Consider the following 13220-nt stretch of genomic DNA (forward strand, 5'->3'; position numbering starts at 1 on the left):
TCTCTGTCTCTCTGTCTCTCTGTCTCTCTCTCTCTCTCTGTTTGTGTGTGTCCTTGTAGATATAGTGATGCCAAAGCAGCGCAACAATGACAATTGCATGAGGTGGTTTTCTTTGACTTCTCAGACATCGGAGGATATTGGAATTACAACAATAACTCCTCTAATATCATGAATGACACAATTTGCCTCTTTAACATCCACCAAAGAATGCTCACAGATGGAACACCCGGTATAAGATCCGAGGGATGGCCCGCATACTGATGGTACACTCTGACTGAAAAACCAATCCAACACATAGTCCAGGGGGCCAGGAGGACCCTCCATGCACCCCCCTCAGCATTCATTGGGACTACTATTTTTTACTTATTATGTAGCTGGTGAAATTTTAAAACGTGTACCCAAAGAATAAAGTGTCACGATCAACGTTTTTTGGGAGAAAAACAATATCGGCTTTAAAGCAGTAGAAATTGCGTTAGATCGGAGGGGAGGGAGGTTTTGGGGGGGGGGGCGGAATTGGAAAATGAAAATGAGTCACTTTTTCCACTCCAGGGTGTCTTCTTTATCAATATTTTAAATTAACAAGTTGATTTACTCATAATTTCAGCCTTTAGAAGAGATTTATAAGCACCTGTTTATTATTTTAGTCTCACTAGGAACAAATATCATCGGGAATCTCTAACGCCTAAGATAACACTTATTTACACAATCCAATCTGCTAATAATGTCCTTTCCCTGCATGTCCATAGTAAAATATAATGTCCCAGTACTCCATTTTCACAAATGTCACTTTTGCTGTTTTAGTCCTCATCAGAGGAGCTATCTGTATCACTATCTGCAGCAAATTCCTGTTCTCCTGTTTCATCATCAGATTCTTCCAGTCCTGTTGCATCTCTCTCCAGTACATCAATGAGTTTTTGAGATAAGATAATTTCATCTGCACACCAGAGTGGTTCTCCATCATCTTTCCATCCATGTCCTTCCCAGGGTTTGGAGATCCCATCGATGGCAACATTTGCCATTTTCCATAGTCTTGTCTGATAATTTGCTCGAGCAACATGTTGTCTCAAGCATGCCCTACTCGGAGGCAATCTAGCCAGGTCAATGGTACTGGATGTTAGACTGTCAACTGAAATGTCCCCCATCACACTCTGACTTGAGCATCAAGTGCCGCACTTCATCTACGCTCTCCGATTTGGATTTCCCATACAGTGCATGGGTGAACTTCACACCCGATCAGAAGATCATCATCAACATTCCACTCATCTCCCAAATTCTTCAGGGCATCTCAGTAACAACTTGAGAGGTTTAATCTTTCCAATACCCCTGAAAGAGCTGACTGAATCACAACTGGTGAATGCATGGTTGCAGCAGGTTGACCATCATCTCAAGGAGATGGGGATGGGCCTGGCATCTGCCTGGGGGATGGCCAGACGGAGGCCCCTGGAGTACCGGCGGAAAGTGGACGCAGCGACGCGCTGTTCTGGCACATGCTCTCATACCTGACCTGAATGCATGTAGCGCCAGCATCGCCCCTCACATTTGCTCTGTGTAGTGTTTGTTTAGAGAGATTTGTAATGTTAATAAGGCACGTCTTGTTGCCATGACCTGTATTGAAGAGGATAGTAATGTCTATTTTCCTGGGATGATACAGCAAGATCCAGAATACGTCACTGTCTGGACTCCTGACCCTTGCATACTGGTATCCATGTTCTGCAGCATAGATGCAGTAGGGAACAACCCTACTGTCTGTTTAGTCTTGGTTTGACCTCAAATCAGAAATGCATTCTTCCTTGGCAATATCAAAGGCTCCTCCATTCTTAATCAAAAGTACTCTCCGATCATCTTGTACTAATTCTGACCAACAGGCGTGCATTAGCCCAATTAGCTGTTCCTTGTTTTCTTCGTTGCACAAGAAAGCCTTCCAATAACAGGGTTTCTTAGTGCCAGCTCCTTTCACTAAGAGTTTCTCTGTAATACCTCTCCGCTTTCGTTCCAGAGCCTTCACCGAATTTGTACTGTACATGTCAGTACTGACTATGACGTCATCATACTTCTTTGTCTGATTGTACAACTTCGCACATGTCTGTTTGAATGTATCAGGTATTTCCTTCAAGTAGTAGAACAGGGTATTTACATCTTCTATTGTGAGTACACCAGCATTTGGAAGTTTTTCATCCATTATGTTGTTGTTTGTGTTGTTGTTGTTGTTGTTGTTGTTCACCTTTCAGCTGCTCCCGTTAGGGGTCACCACAGCGGATCATCCGTTATGATCCGCATACTGATTTGGCACAGGTTTTACGCCGGATGCCCTTCCTGACGCAGCCCTGGTCGCCTCTTACGACACAGGGATAATGATTGTGTTTCGCCATGATTCCGGGCTGACGTACACCCTCTCATAGCGCGGCCCAGCGCAGAGCTCCCATCCTCAAGCGATCCTCCAACCCAAGCCTCCGAGTAGCCGGATTACAGGCGCACGCCACTACGCCCGGTCCATTACTCCCTTTGTGCCAAATGAAAATCCTACTGCCTTGTTTGTCTTTGGGAGGTAACCGTCAGCGGAACCGATGCAGTATGGCACGGGTATGAGACAATTTCATTACCTCTGCCATGTTGACTGTGATGTCTTGTGATTTCACTAGAAGCTCGGTGACAATGTTACCCAAGTGCTTGTATTCCACCAATTTGCTTTGAGAAGATGTAAGTTTAACCTCCTTTTTTGCACTGGGCCATCGTCTTCAAATTGATTTTCTTAATTGGCTCAAATAAGTCAACTTCTTTCTTCTTTAGTCTTAGCTCTACAAAATTGGACCCTGCTCTGGCCCCCTGGCTTTTCAGCTGTAAGGAGATCAGATTCAATGTCAGCTGATACTGCAGCACCTGAGGATTTGTTATCGAGTCTGCTTCTGTCAATTGAAGAATCAAAAGGGTCTAGGAAGTTGGAAAAGGCCTCCATTGTTGTGTTAACATAATGCTGACTTCTCTTGATCTCGGCTTTCGATACATCTCTATGTTCTTAAGCTGATAAATCTCTTCTGGAGGCTGAAATTATGAGTAAATCAACTTGTTCATTTAAAATATTGTTGTTGGTTCATATAAATATTGTTTTTCTCAAAAAAAACGTTGGTCATGACAGTTTATTCTTTGGGCACATGTTTTAAAATTTCACCAGCTACATAACAAGTAAGAAAATAGTAGTCCCAATGAATGCTGAGTGGGGTGCATGGAGGGTCCTCCTGGCCCCTGGACTAACAGTTTAGAATGGAAGAAATCAATAGGATGATGATCCAGTTATGGTAATCGCTGGAGGAAGCAAGGAGAAGCTGATGTTTTTGGTGTTAACCAAAGTGGTGAACATACCTACATCATCATTCTGTCGATTTCATCCATTGTTGTACCGGTCCAGCGACACAGATTGACATGTGCCCTCACCAGCATGAGTCATTCCTCATTCAACGCAGTTTATAGTCAGGTCAGGAATCAAAACTCAAACTAGACAACAAGTGTGCAACCTTTGTACCATCCTATCTGACCATCATATCTAAACCCGAAGTTGGGTCCATATGTTGTGAATGAGTTGTCTGATTATGTCCTGTGCGATCCTGTGCCATTCCCCCCCCCCCCATCCCCATATTATATGTTGCAGATTATCTCACATTTTTTATACAATTTGATGATAAAGCATGGCTCTTATAAGCATCTCTTGGTACAGTTATATGCCTGGTGTTGGCTTAATGGTTAGGGTGGTGGGCTTGGGATCTGAGGATCCTGAGTTCAAATCTCACTCAGCTGTTGAGTTAACTCCAGGTGCGGTTGACTCTGCTTGTCATCCTTCCGAGGTCGGCAAAATGAGTGTCAGCTTGCTGGTATCGTGCGTCGGAGTGACGCCCTGTCCAGGATTGTGTCCATTAGCCAAGGAGACTGCTTCGGCAGCACCAACGCTCTGCACAGAGTATGGTCCCAATGGATGGATGGATTGGTACAGTTGAAACTGCAGAGCAGATCACAGCCTTGTGGCAGTGCCAATGGTCTTCATGAAATGCTTCACAATATTGGTCCAGTGGGGATATTATGACCTTGACAAATCCTGAGCAATCATCTTTATGAGTGATGAAGTATAATAATTAATTGGAAACCTTCACTGTACTGTATAAAGTACCTGGTGTATGTTCAAGTCTCTCATTTATTTTTTTTCTGGTTCCTTCCTTCAGGGTCCACACAACTGCACACAGTGCCTTCACTACCGTGATGGGAAGCAGTGCCTCGCGGAATGCCCAAATGGCGTCACTGCCGAAAATGAGAACCTGATTTACAAATATCCTGATGCGGATAACATTTGTCGCCTGTGTCATGTAAACTGCACCCAGGGGTGAGGTGTGAACACTCTCATCAACATCTCACCATCTTTGTTCTGTCACTCAATTTCTTAGCCAAAGAAGTAAATAATGCTTGATTTTGGTGTGAAATCACGTCAAAATAAACAGCATTGACTTGATTTGATCTTCCTCAAAACCTCTACGGTAAGTGAATTATTTAAGATATCCTAACTTTGCCTGCTTCTGCTGTGCAGCTGCAATGGACCGACACTGAAGGAGTGCAATGATTATATTGAAATCCAGAAGTGAGTATTCTTTTGACCATTGTTTGGTTCATCATATCTTGATTGGAATATTGTGTGTGTGTGTGTGTGTGTGTGTGTGTGTGTGTGTGTGTGTGTGTGTGTGTGTGTGTGTGTGTGTGTGTGTGTGTGTGTGTGTGTGTGTGTGTGTGTGTGTGTGTGTGTGTGTGTGTGTGTGTGTGTGTCAGTGTGTCTCCTCTATAACTCCAAAACCATAAAACCGAGCAGCCTGAAACTTTGCATGCATACTAAGAAAACTCCAAGGAAGTAAAAGAGTGAAAATTGGGTGTTTGGGTTAATTAAAACACACCTTTTGAAGATAATTAACGGCCTTAATAATATCTTTCATCAAACGCATCCTCGGCAACCTCGCCCTCTGTGGTCCTGAGGCATTTCCTTGGTTACCTCGCTTGGGACTGAAGCCACCATGTTTTTTTTGGCCTGCTCAACCATGCCTCGACTTGGTCACGATTTCTTAACAAGAAAGTTTTTTTTGTTTTTTTCCCCCCACTTTCCTCACTCATATTATCGAATGCCTGTTCATCATTGCTACAAATCGCTGTATACATCACTTTTTTAAGTGCTATAGTTTTCAAATTGTGAGCTTGGAGTGATTTCATCCATTATTCAAACTGTGATATCGCCTTGGTTGTTCTCCATTAAACAGCAACAATTTCATGGATATAGTCATTATTTGAATGAATTCATTTAATTTCTTTAACTGATATTGGCACGGTGAAGATCGGCTTTAAAGTTAAAGGAATCCTATAAGGAATGCAGCCACTGCCTGGCTAGCTGTTCCTCATCAACCATTGAATTGAAATGCTTGCTTGAGTGCTTAAGCCACTTGCCGAGCACCCTACAGTCGATAACGGTACTGCGCTACATCATTCTGAGTGAATCGTTCACTCACTGCAGACACTTTTGCCATGCCACGCCATTCAGAGGGAGGGGATTATGCTCCGTCCTGAGTGAGTGCTCCGTGCTCTGTTGTCCTGAGCAAGTTGTTGTGAAAATAACACCCGATTTCTGAGCCGTTTGCTGTATTAACGTGTTTTCTAAATTACCGAGCCAATTTTTTTTTTCCCCACCTATCGCACACAGCTGTTTATAAAGATTAAATGTTTATGAACATATCCCTGAAATGTCTATATAAATGCAACATTGTTTTTCGGTGAAAGCTACTCAAGGTTTTTGGGTTGTATATGGTACGTACTGTCGTCAGTCATCACACTGACCCCAACCTGCCGACTCCCAAAAAATTGCTGATATCGGGTGTGTGTGTGTGTGTGTGTGTGTGTGTGTGTGTGTGTGTGTGTGTGTGTGTGTGTGTGTGTGTGTGTGTGTGTGTGTGTGTGTGTGTGTGTGTGTGTGTGTGTGTGCGTGTGCGTGCGTTTTTTTTTTGTTCATAAAGCACAACATTATTCTCTCTGCTAACTCCCCAACACCTCTGTCTCTGTCTCTCTGTCTCTCTGTCTCTCGACATATCTGGATGTTGGTTGGTGGTTATGTCTGGACGGTATTTATCTCCAGACATGTCCAAGCTGTGTTTGGCTCAGGATGTCGATGGGAGTTTGTCTCTGGACATGTCCAGGCTGTGTTTGGCTCCAGACGTGTCCGGCCAGTGTTTGGCTCCAGCTGGTATATTTAGTATGACTGGTAGAAAATGAATTTCAGACATTATTTTATTTCCATCTTCAGTGTTATTCGATGCAGAATCATTTTTATGAGACATTGAATCATAATTAACATTCCACTGCATGTCTACTTTCCCTTCCTCTCACCTCTCGCTGCGTTCCCTTCCCCCACCCCGCACCCCCACTTTCCTTCCCCCACCCCGCACCCCCACTTTCCTTCCCTCCTCACTCTCTGCCTCTCCTCCCTCTTCTCTGTGGCAGTCTCTTTTCTACCCCCACTCTCCTCTCTCCTCTCTTTCTCCTCTCCCTCCTCACTTTCTCTCCTCTCTCTCCCCCTCTTTTTTTTCTCCCCCTTTCAGCATTCTCATCAGCGAAGCAATGCGGGTGGTATTTGCTCATAAATAATAGATTAACTTATCTTCAGCAGGTTTACTTTGTTTGTTGTGAAGACATTTGAGAGAATGTAATTAAACCTCCTTAACTGCTCCTTCGATGTTACTCTTCAAGCTGTAATATGATTAGCATGTAACTAAGAGTGAGATTTCCTATTGGTGATATTTTGATGTCCATCGAGACTCGACCTGTCCGTTACCAATTGATTTTCTGTTCGAAAGTCTACTTCTTCGATGACCAACTGGTTTCGTTTGTTATTGGTACAGTAACAGAGTTGTCATTGTCGTGGCTGCTGTGCTGGGACTACTTCTTGCCGTCTTCCTGCTCCTTATCGGTGGACTGGCCTACAGACGGCAAAAGAATGTACAACGCAAGAATACGCTGCGCAAATATGTGGAACGGGAGGTATGTTGTCCTTTGCTTTGTTACCTCTGCCACTGAAGGTGGGTGGAGGTTATGTATTCACCTCTGTTTCTTTGTATGTCTGTCTGTGGGCAGAATATCTCAAAAGGTTATGGACTGATTCGGACGAAACTTGGTGGACAAGTTTGGTGTGTGACGGGCAAACTGATTCGATTTTGGTGAAGATCTGGATCCAGAGAGGAGAATTTAAAAATTTTTTTAAACAATTAAGAGATTGTGCCAAAAATGATATATTGCATGATATATCAAACTGGGATGGGTTATGAGAAAACTTGGTGGACAAGTTTGGTGTGTGACGGGCAAACTGATTCGATTTTGGTGAAGATCTGGATCCAGAAAGGAGAATTTAATTTTTTTCTTAAACAATTAAGAGATTGTGCCAAAAATGATATATTGCATGATATATCAAACTGGGATGGGTTATGAGAAAACTTGGTGGATGAGTTGGGTAGGTGACAAGAACAAGCCGATTATATTTTGCTTCAGATCCAGATGTCGATCCGGCCTATCAGGTGGATGCAAAATGTAAACCGTTTGACGTGGCAGAGGTATGTGCTCTACCGACTACCATTCTAGTTTTTTTTTTTTTCATTTTATGATTTGAATAAGTCAGACGCGTAGCCATAAGTTTGTTTGAAATTATTTTTCCAAAATTTCTCCCGTAATGCTGTCAGCACCCAATTAGATTGTTTGCTCAATTTACAGATTGTTTTGGCTCTTCTGCTTGCGGCAGTAGCTTCTCGCAGTCAGTGTTGAGTGTTTTGTGAGTGCGTAGACATCTATGAGTCTATTTTTTTTTTCTTCACGCTGTGCTCTTTTTCCAACTAGCTACAGTATCGCTCTGCCCCGTCATTCCAACGTCATGGGATAATGCAGATCCTTTCTGAAAGAGTCAGCACTGATCAATTCACATCCAAAATTTTTACTCCACAAAATAATTTTTACACTGCTTTACTCCCCCGATCAAAAAAGTTTGAGAACACCCCCATTTTCAGTTTTTAACTGAAATTTAAGCAGTTAAAGTCCAGTGAATAACATGAAAGGGTACAAAGCAAAGCGGTAAATCGCCAGAGGTTAAAAATAAAAGTTTAGGTTACCAAAAACTGAAAAATAAAGTAAATTTCAGAGTTGTTAAAAAAGGCCCTTTTCAGGGAAGAAGTAATGGGTTAGCAACTGCAGCTGTTCTACAGCAATGGAAGTAAATTAAGCCTTGAAAGTTGATGAAAACAATTCCTAATGGTATCCCAAATTTTATTGATTAGTTACAAATCCTTTGTCTGTATAAAAACAGTGTTGGAACAGACTGTGTTGCTACACCCTCTGAAGCATTATTTGGACAATATTGCACTGCAGGAAGTAGTATATTGCTATCATAACGGTGAGAAAAAGACAAATAACAAGGGAAGACAGACAGACCATTATAACCCTTAAAAGTGAAGGCCTTTCCTTTCGAGAAATTGCAAAGAAGCCAAGGTGTCCATGAGTACAGTTTCCTACACCATCAAAAGGCACTTGGAAATTGGAGGAAACTCTGACAGGAAGAGGTCTGGCAGACCCAAAGCCACAACACAATCAGAAGACAAGTTTCTGAGAGTCAACAGCTTGCGTGATCGGCGGCTCACAGGACAGCAGCTTCAAGCGCAGCTTTACACTGGTGGAAGTAAGGAAGTCTCAGTTTCAACTGTGAAGAGAAGACTTCGAGCTGCAGGTTTGACAGGTCGAGTGGCTGTAAGCCATTGCTAAGATGGCAAAATAAGAAAAAGAGGCTTGCCTGGGCCATGAAGCACTGCCAGTGGACTACTGAAAACTGGAAGAAGGTCTTATGGACCGATGAATCAAAATTTGAAATCTTCGGTTCATCACGTAGGGTTTTTGTACGCCGTGGAGTAGGCGAAAGGATGGTTCCTCATTGTGTGACACAAACTGTCAAACATGGAGGAGGAAGCGTGATGATCTGGGGCTCTTTTGCTGGATCCAGAGTTGGCGACTTGTACAGAGGGACTGGCACCCTGAACCAAAAGGGCTACCACAGCATTTTGCAGCACCATGCAATACCTTCTGGTTGACACCTAGTTGGTCAAGGGTTCATCCTACAGCAAGATAACGACCCAAAACATACCTCCAGGCTATGTCAGAACTACCTTAGAAGAAAAGAACAAGACGGTAGGCTTCAAATGATGGAATGGCCAGCACAGTCTCCAGACTTAAACCCTATCGAGCTGGTTTGGGATGAGCTGGACAGAGGGTGAAAGCAAAAGCAACCTATAAGTGCAACACATTTGTGGGAACTTCTGCAACAGTGTTGGGAAGAACTTTCTGAACAATATTTGATTTCCATTGTAGAAAGAATGCCCATGAGTATATTCGGCTGTTATATCTGCAAAAGGTGGCGACTTTGATTAGTCAAAAATTTAGATTAAATTTTGTTTAACAAAACGATTCCATGATTTATTTTTTTATCTGCAATTGCTTATTTATTCAATGCTTTAATTTCAGATACATCGAAACATTAAACTGCTTAAATATCAGTAAAAACTGGAAAAATGGAGGTGTTCTAAAACTTTTGACCGGTCGTGTATGTCTGTCCATTTGAGATTGGGGTTGTAGATGTCCTTTATCTATCTACTTGGAGAGTAAAAGGTTTGTAGAGTTCCAAGGGTAGACAAGCAGACAATGTCCCAATCGCTCACTCTCGTCATTCTTGCAGCTTTAGCTTTTATCATTAAATCTGTTTAAGAAAGGGATGACTCCAGCTGATGCACAGCTGTATTTTCCTTTCCTTTCCTCCTTTCTTCTCCTCACAGGAAGGTAGCCAGCAACTTGTAATTTGTCAGAAAACACCAAGTGCTGAGGGTGCTAGGTTCTCACCAATACAAGTACACAGGGTCAATTGAAGGTCTTGAATTTCCAAAATATTCCAAATAAATATAACGATGTGCAGCAGATTTTGCTTGAAAAAAAAAAAAAACTCAAAATGACGAGGTAAAGAGAACACATTTTCCCTGCCGTATCGAACATCACGTTGCTCTAAAATGTCATGTGCAACTCTTATGATCAATTTTACGATGATAAAGCATTATTGTTCGCTCGTGAAAGCACGATTGTAATTTCCTTTCTCATTGTTGCAGCTCACACAACCCCTCACGCCCAGTGGTGCTGCACCAAACCAGGCCCAGCTGCACATAATCAAGGAGACAGAGATCAAGAAAGGAAGAGTTCTGGGATCTGGTGCATTTGGGACAGTTTTTAAGGTGATGTTTGCTGTATGTCGGACACGTTCGATGAACTAGACCCTGATGAAGCGTCGGTAGTTTCAGTGTGATATTCTTGTGATATATGGAACAATATTCTTTGTAATGTTTTATTGTTTTACCTCTGCCCTAGTCTGATTATCATAATCTTACAAATGAGTTCACAGGTACATACATCTGAGGTCAAGTTCAATTATCTTTCTCTTTTCTATGCCATCTTACCAATCTCTGGTACTTTAATTAATATCACTGTGTGGCCTTTTAATGAACACATCATTGACCTCTGATGGGCTGACAGGATGGTCTAGAGGTACACACACTCACCTCAGCTATCTAGCCTGGGTTTGAATCCTGACTCGGCTATAAACTGTCATCTCAGTGTTTCATAGGCAGGGTGAGGCATCAATGTGTTTTGCGTCCCTCGGATGGACGTTAAACGTGCATTCATTCGTAGCATTAAAGATGCCATGGTGTCCTTTCGAGAAGAGTAGGTGAGCTACTGTATCACCGGCCCATGGTGAAATTCCAAATTCCTGCTTTAACCAGCAGAGGGCATTGCATTAGCAGCGCAGTCATGCCATCAGCCAATGATGCTACCTCGCAGCCTTGATCTGATTATCGATGAAGAAGAATATTGACCTTTGATTTAATTTACAATGAGCATTAAGCTTTGGCCTGCACAACTGTTTCATTACATACAGCAGCCATATTCCATACAATCGACTCACCTTGTTGCATGGCGCTAAAATGTATTAATATGGATCGTAATGTCAATTACCATTGAGCTTCAGTGTGTCTGTCCAGGCCATAACATTTTTACCAACTGAGCTTTTGTCATCATATCTTCAACAAACTTTTATTATGAGAATATGAAGAACGCAAAATAATAAAATGTACAATTATTTAAAATAAAAAAACTGTTTAGTTCGAGTACAAAGCTGACGTGGACGGGCTTTGAATTTTGAGATGTTTTCTAGTTTTAGGGTTTTTTTTTTTTTCCTCTGTTGACGATTATTCTTAATGAATTAATTAAATGTCATTATCTCCATTGAGCAATCCCTTAGCAAAATTCATGATCGTGATTAGATTCCAGGCTGACAGGATACCTTAAAGGAAGCAAACTTGTCTTTGACCTGTCTTCCTGGTGCTTTACATTCTGGGAACCATATCACCCGTCGTTTGGAGGAGATGTTAATCAGGCTGTCCTGCATGCTGGCATTCACTGAAGGATGTTAAATACTCTGCTGTACTGTAGAACGAGTATGCCATCGTGTGTTTCGATCTTTGCCAAGTTGTAAATTTCTGCTTTGATCCATGAGGGACACTGGATCACTGGCTCCACCCCCAGCAATGATGGACTGGTGCTACATGTGCCTGAATTAATGAATTGGATTCCAATGGTCACCACTTTTGATCAGCTTAGTGGTTGAGTAAGGGAAAAACTTGTTGTATTGCCCTCACTGGTTTGGGTTCCATTCGAACATTTTCTCAGCAAATAATTACTTCTGATCTTATTTTTTTTTCCCCCACTTTCGACCAGACTCAGCCATGTAATGGTTAAAGCATCGGCTTCGAGTCTGGGAGGTCGGTGGTTCAAACCCTGTCCGAGTCATACCAAGGACTTTAAAAATGGTATGTGCTGCTTCCTTGCTTTAAGTTCAGCATTTAAAAGGAAAAAGCATGGACAATCCCCATAGGTTGGCATCCATTGGAGGAGGAAATTCCTCTTGAAGAAATGCCCTGCTGAGTGCGGTGAGAAAAGCGGCACCATTGTTGTGGCGTTGCTGGTACCCAGAGTATCCCAGGAAGTGGCGGCACTTCCCACAAGCTCAGTGGCTGTGTTTAATGTTTGTCTCATCAGTATGTCCGTGTGTGTGTGTGTGTGTGTGTGTGTGTGTGTGTGTGTGTGTGTGTGTGTGTGTGTGGCAGCTCCATTACGAGCCTTAATCAATAATAAGATCATTCCTTTTTCACGGTAAAGGCACATACGGTTGCCAAGGCAGTTTCATTGGCGAGGAGTACAGTTCTGGATGGGCCGCCACTCCGAAGCAGGTACCCTGAATGGTCATTACCCCAATACACTGGAACTCATTTCACCGACCTCAGAAGGATGACAGGCTGAGTCAACGCCCCTTGGTGTTCATTCAATGGGAGACAAGGGTTCAAACTGAAGACCCCAAGCTTCCAAGCCAGCCACCTTAACCACTAACCACGAACCACTAAGCTAACACCGGGCTGGTATTACGAGCCTTCGACCTTGTATAAAAAAAATATATATAAATGGGTGACCTATCCAGGATTATTAACTCTTTCCTGAGAAGCATGCACCACTTCCTATTGTACTCCACCACCACCAGTTACAGAGAGCAATTGAACGCTAACGTGCTATCGTATCAATGGAGACCTTTATTTACAATCTCTGATTTTGAAATAGTTGTTCTCATGTAAACGACATTTTATTGTCTCTTGTTTCTCATTGAGTTATCTTGTTTCACCATGGTATGTATACATTTGGGGGTTTTGTTTTTGGATCAATGGTTGCAATGCACAGTTAATGTCATATTATGGTTTTTATTTTCTGCTTGTGACGTGTGCCAATTTCAGGGCTCATGGACACCAGAAGGAGAAACTACCAAGATTCCTGTGGCTATCAAGGTGCTGAAAGAGGAAGCATCACCCAAAGCCAACAACGAAGTTCTCGATGTATGTAAAGTTTTCTGAAAAAATAAATAAGGAAATATCATTCCTCAGGATCAAAAATATGTTATTTAATTGTTCTAGCACAGTGTTAGGACATAAAGGTTCAACAAGTATGAATTTGTCATGAAACCCTAAAAGCTCATGGTCTATCAACAAGAAAATTGCCTTCATGAGAAAATTACACCATCAGCACAGAGTAGT

General features: G+C 42.4%; 1 protein-coding gene across 2 annotated transcripts in view; it reads left to right on the forward strand.

Moving 5' to 3' along the window:
• LOC147029459 (receptor tyrosine-protein kinase erbB-4-like) overlaps positions 1–13220 on the forward strand; it is a 147389-nt gene that overhangs the window by 103539 nt on the left and 30630 nt on the right. For both annotated transcript variants that reach the window (XM_085872518.1, XM_085872517.1), the window contains exons 15-19: positions 4209–4366; positions 4568–4618; positions 6912–7050; positions 10197–10319; positions 12924–13022. In XM_085872518.1, coding sequence (XP_085728644.1) covers positions 4209–4366; positions 4568–4618; positions 6912–7050; positions 10197–10319; positions 12924–13022 — 570 coding nt within the window. The remainder of the gene's footprint in view (positions 1–4208; positions 4367–4567; positions 4619–6911; positions 7051–10196; positions 10320–12923; positions 13023–13220) is intronic.

This window comes from Eptatretus burgeri, chromosome 3 (genome assembly GCF_056783735.1).
Source record: "Eptatretus burgeri isolate ZD-2024b chromosome 3, Ebu_testis_v1, whole genome shotgun sequence".
In the NCBI taxonomy this organism is placed as follows: Eukaryota; Metazoa; Chordata; class Myxini; order Myxiniformes; family Myxinidae; genus Eptatretus; species Eptatretus burgeri.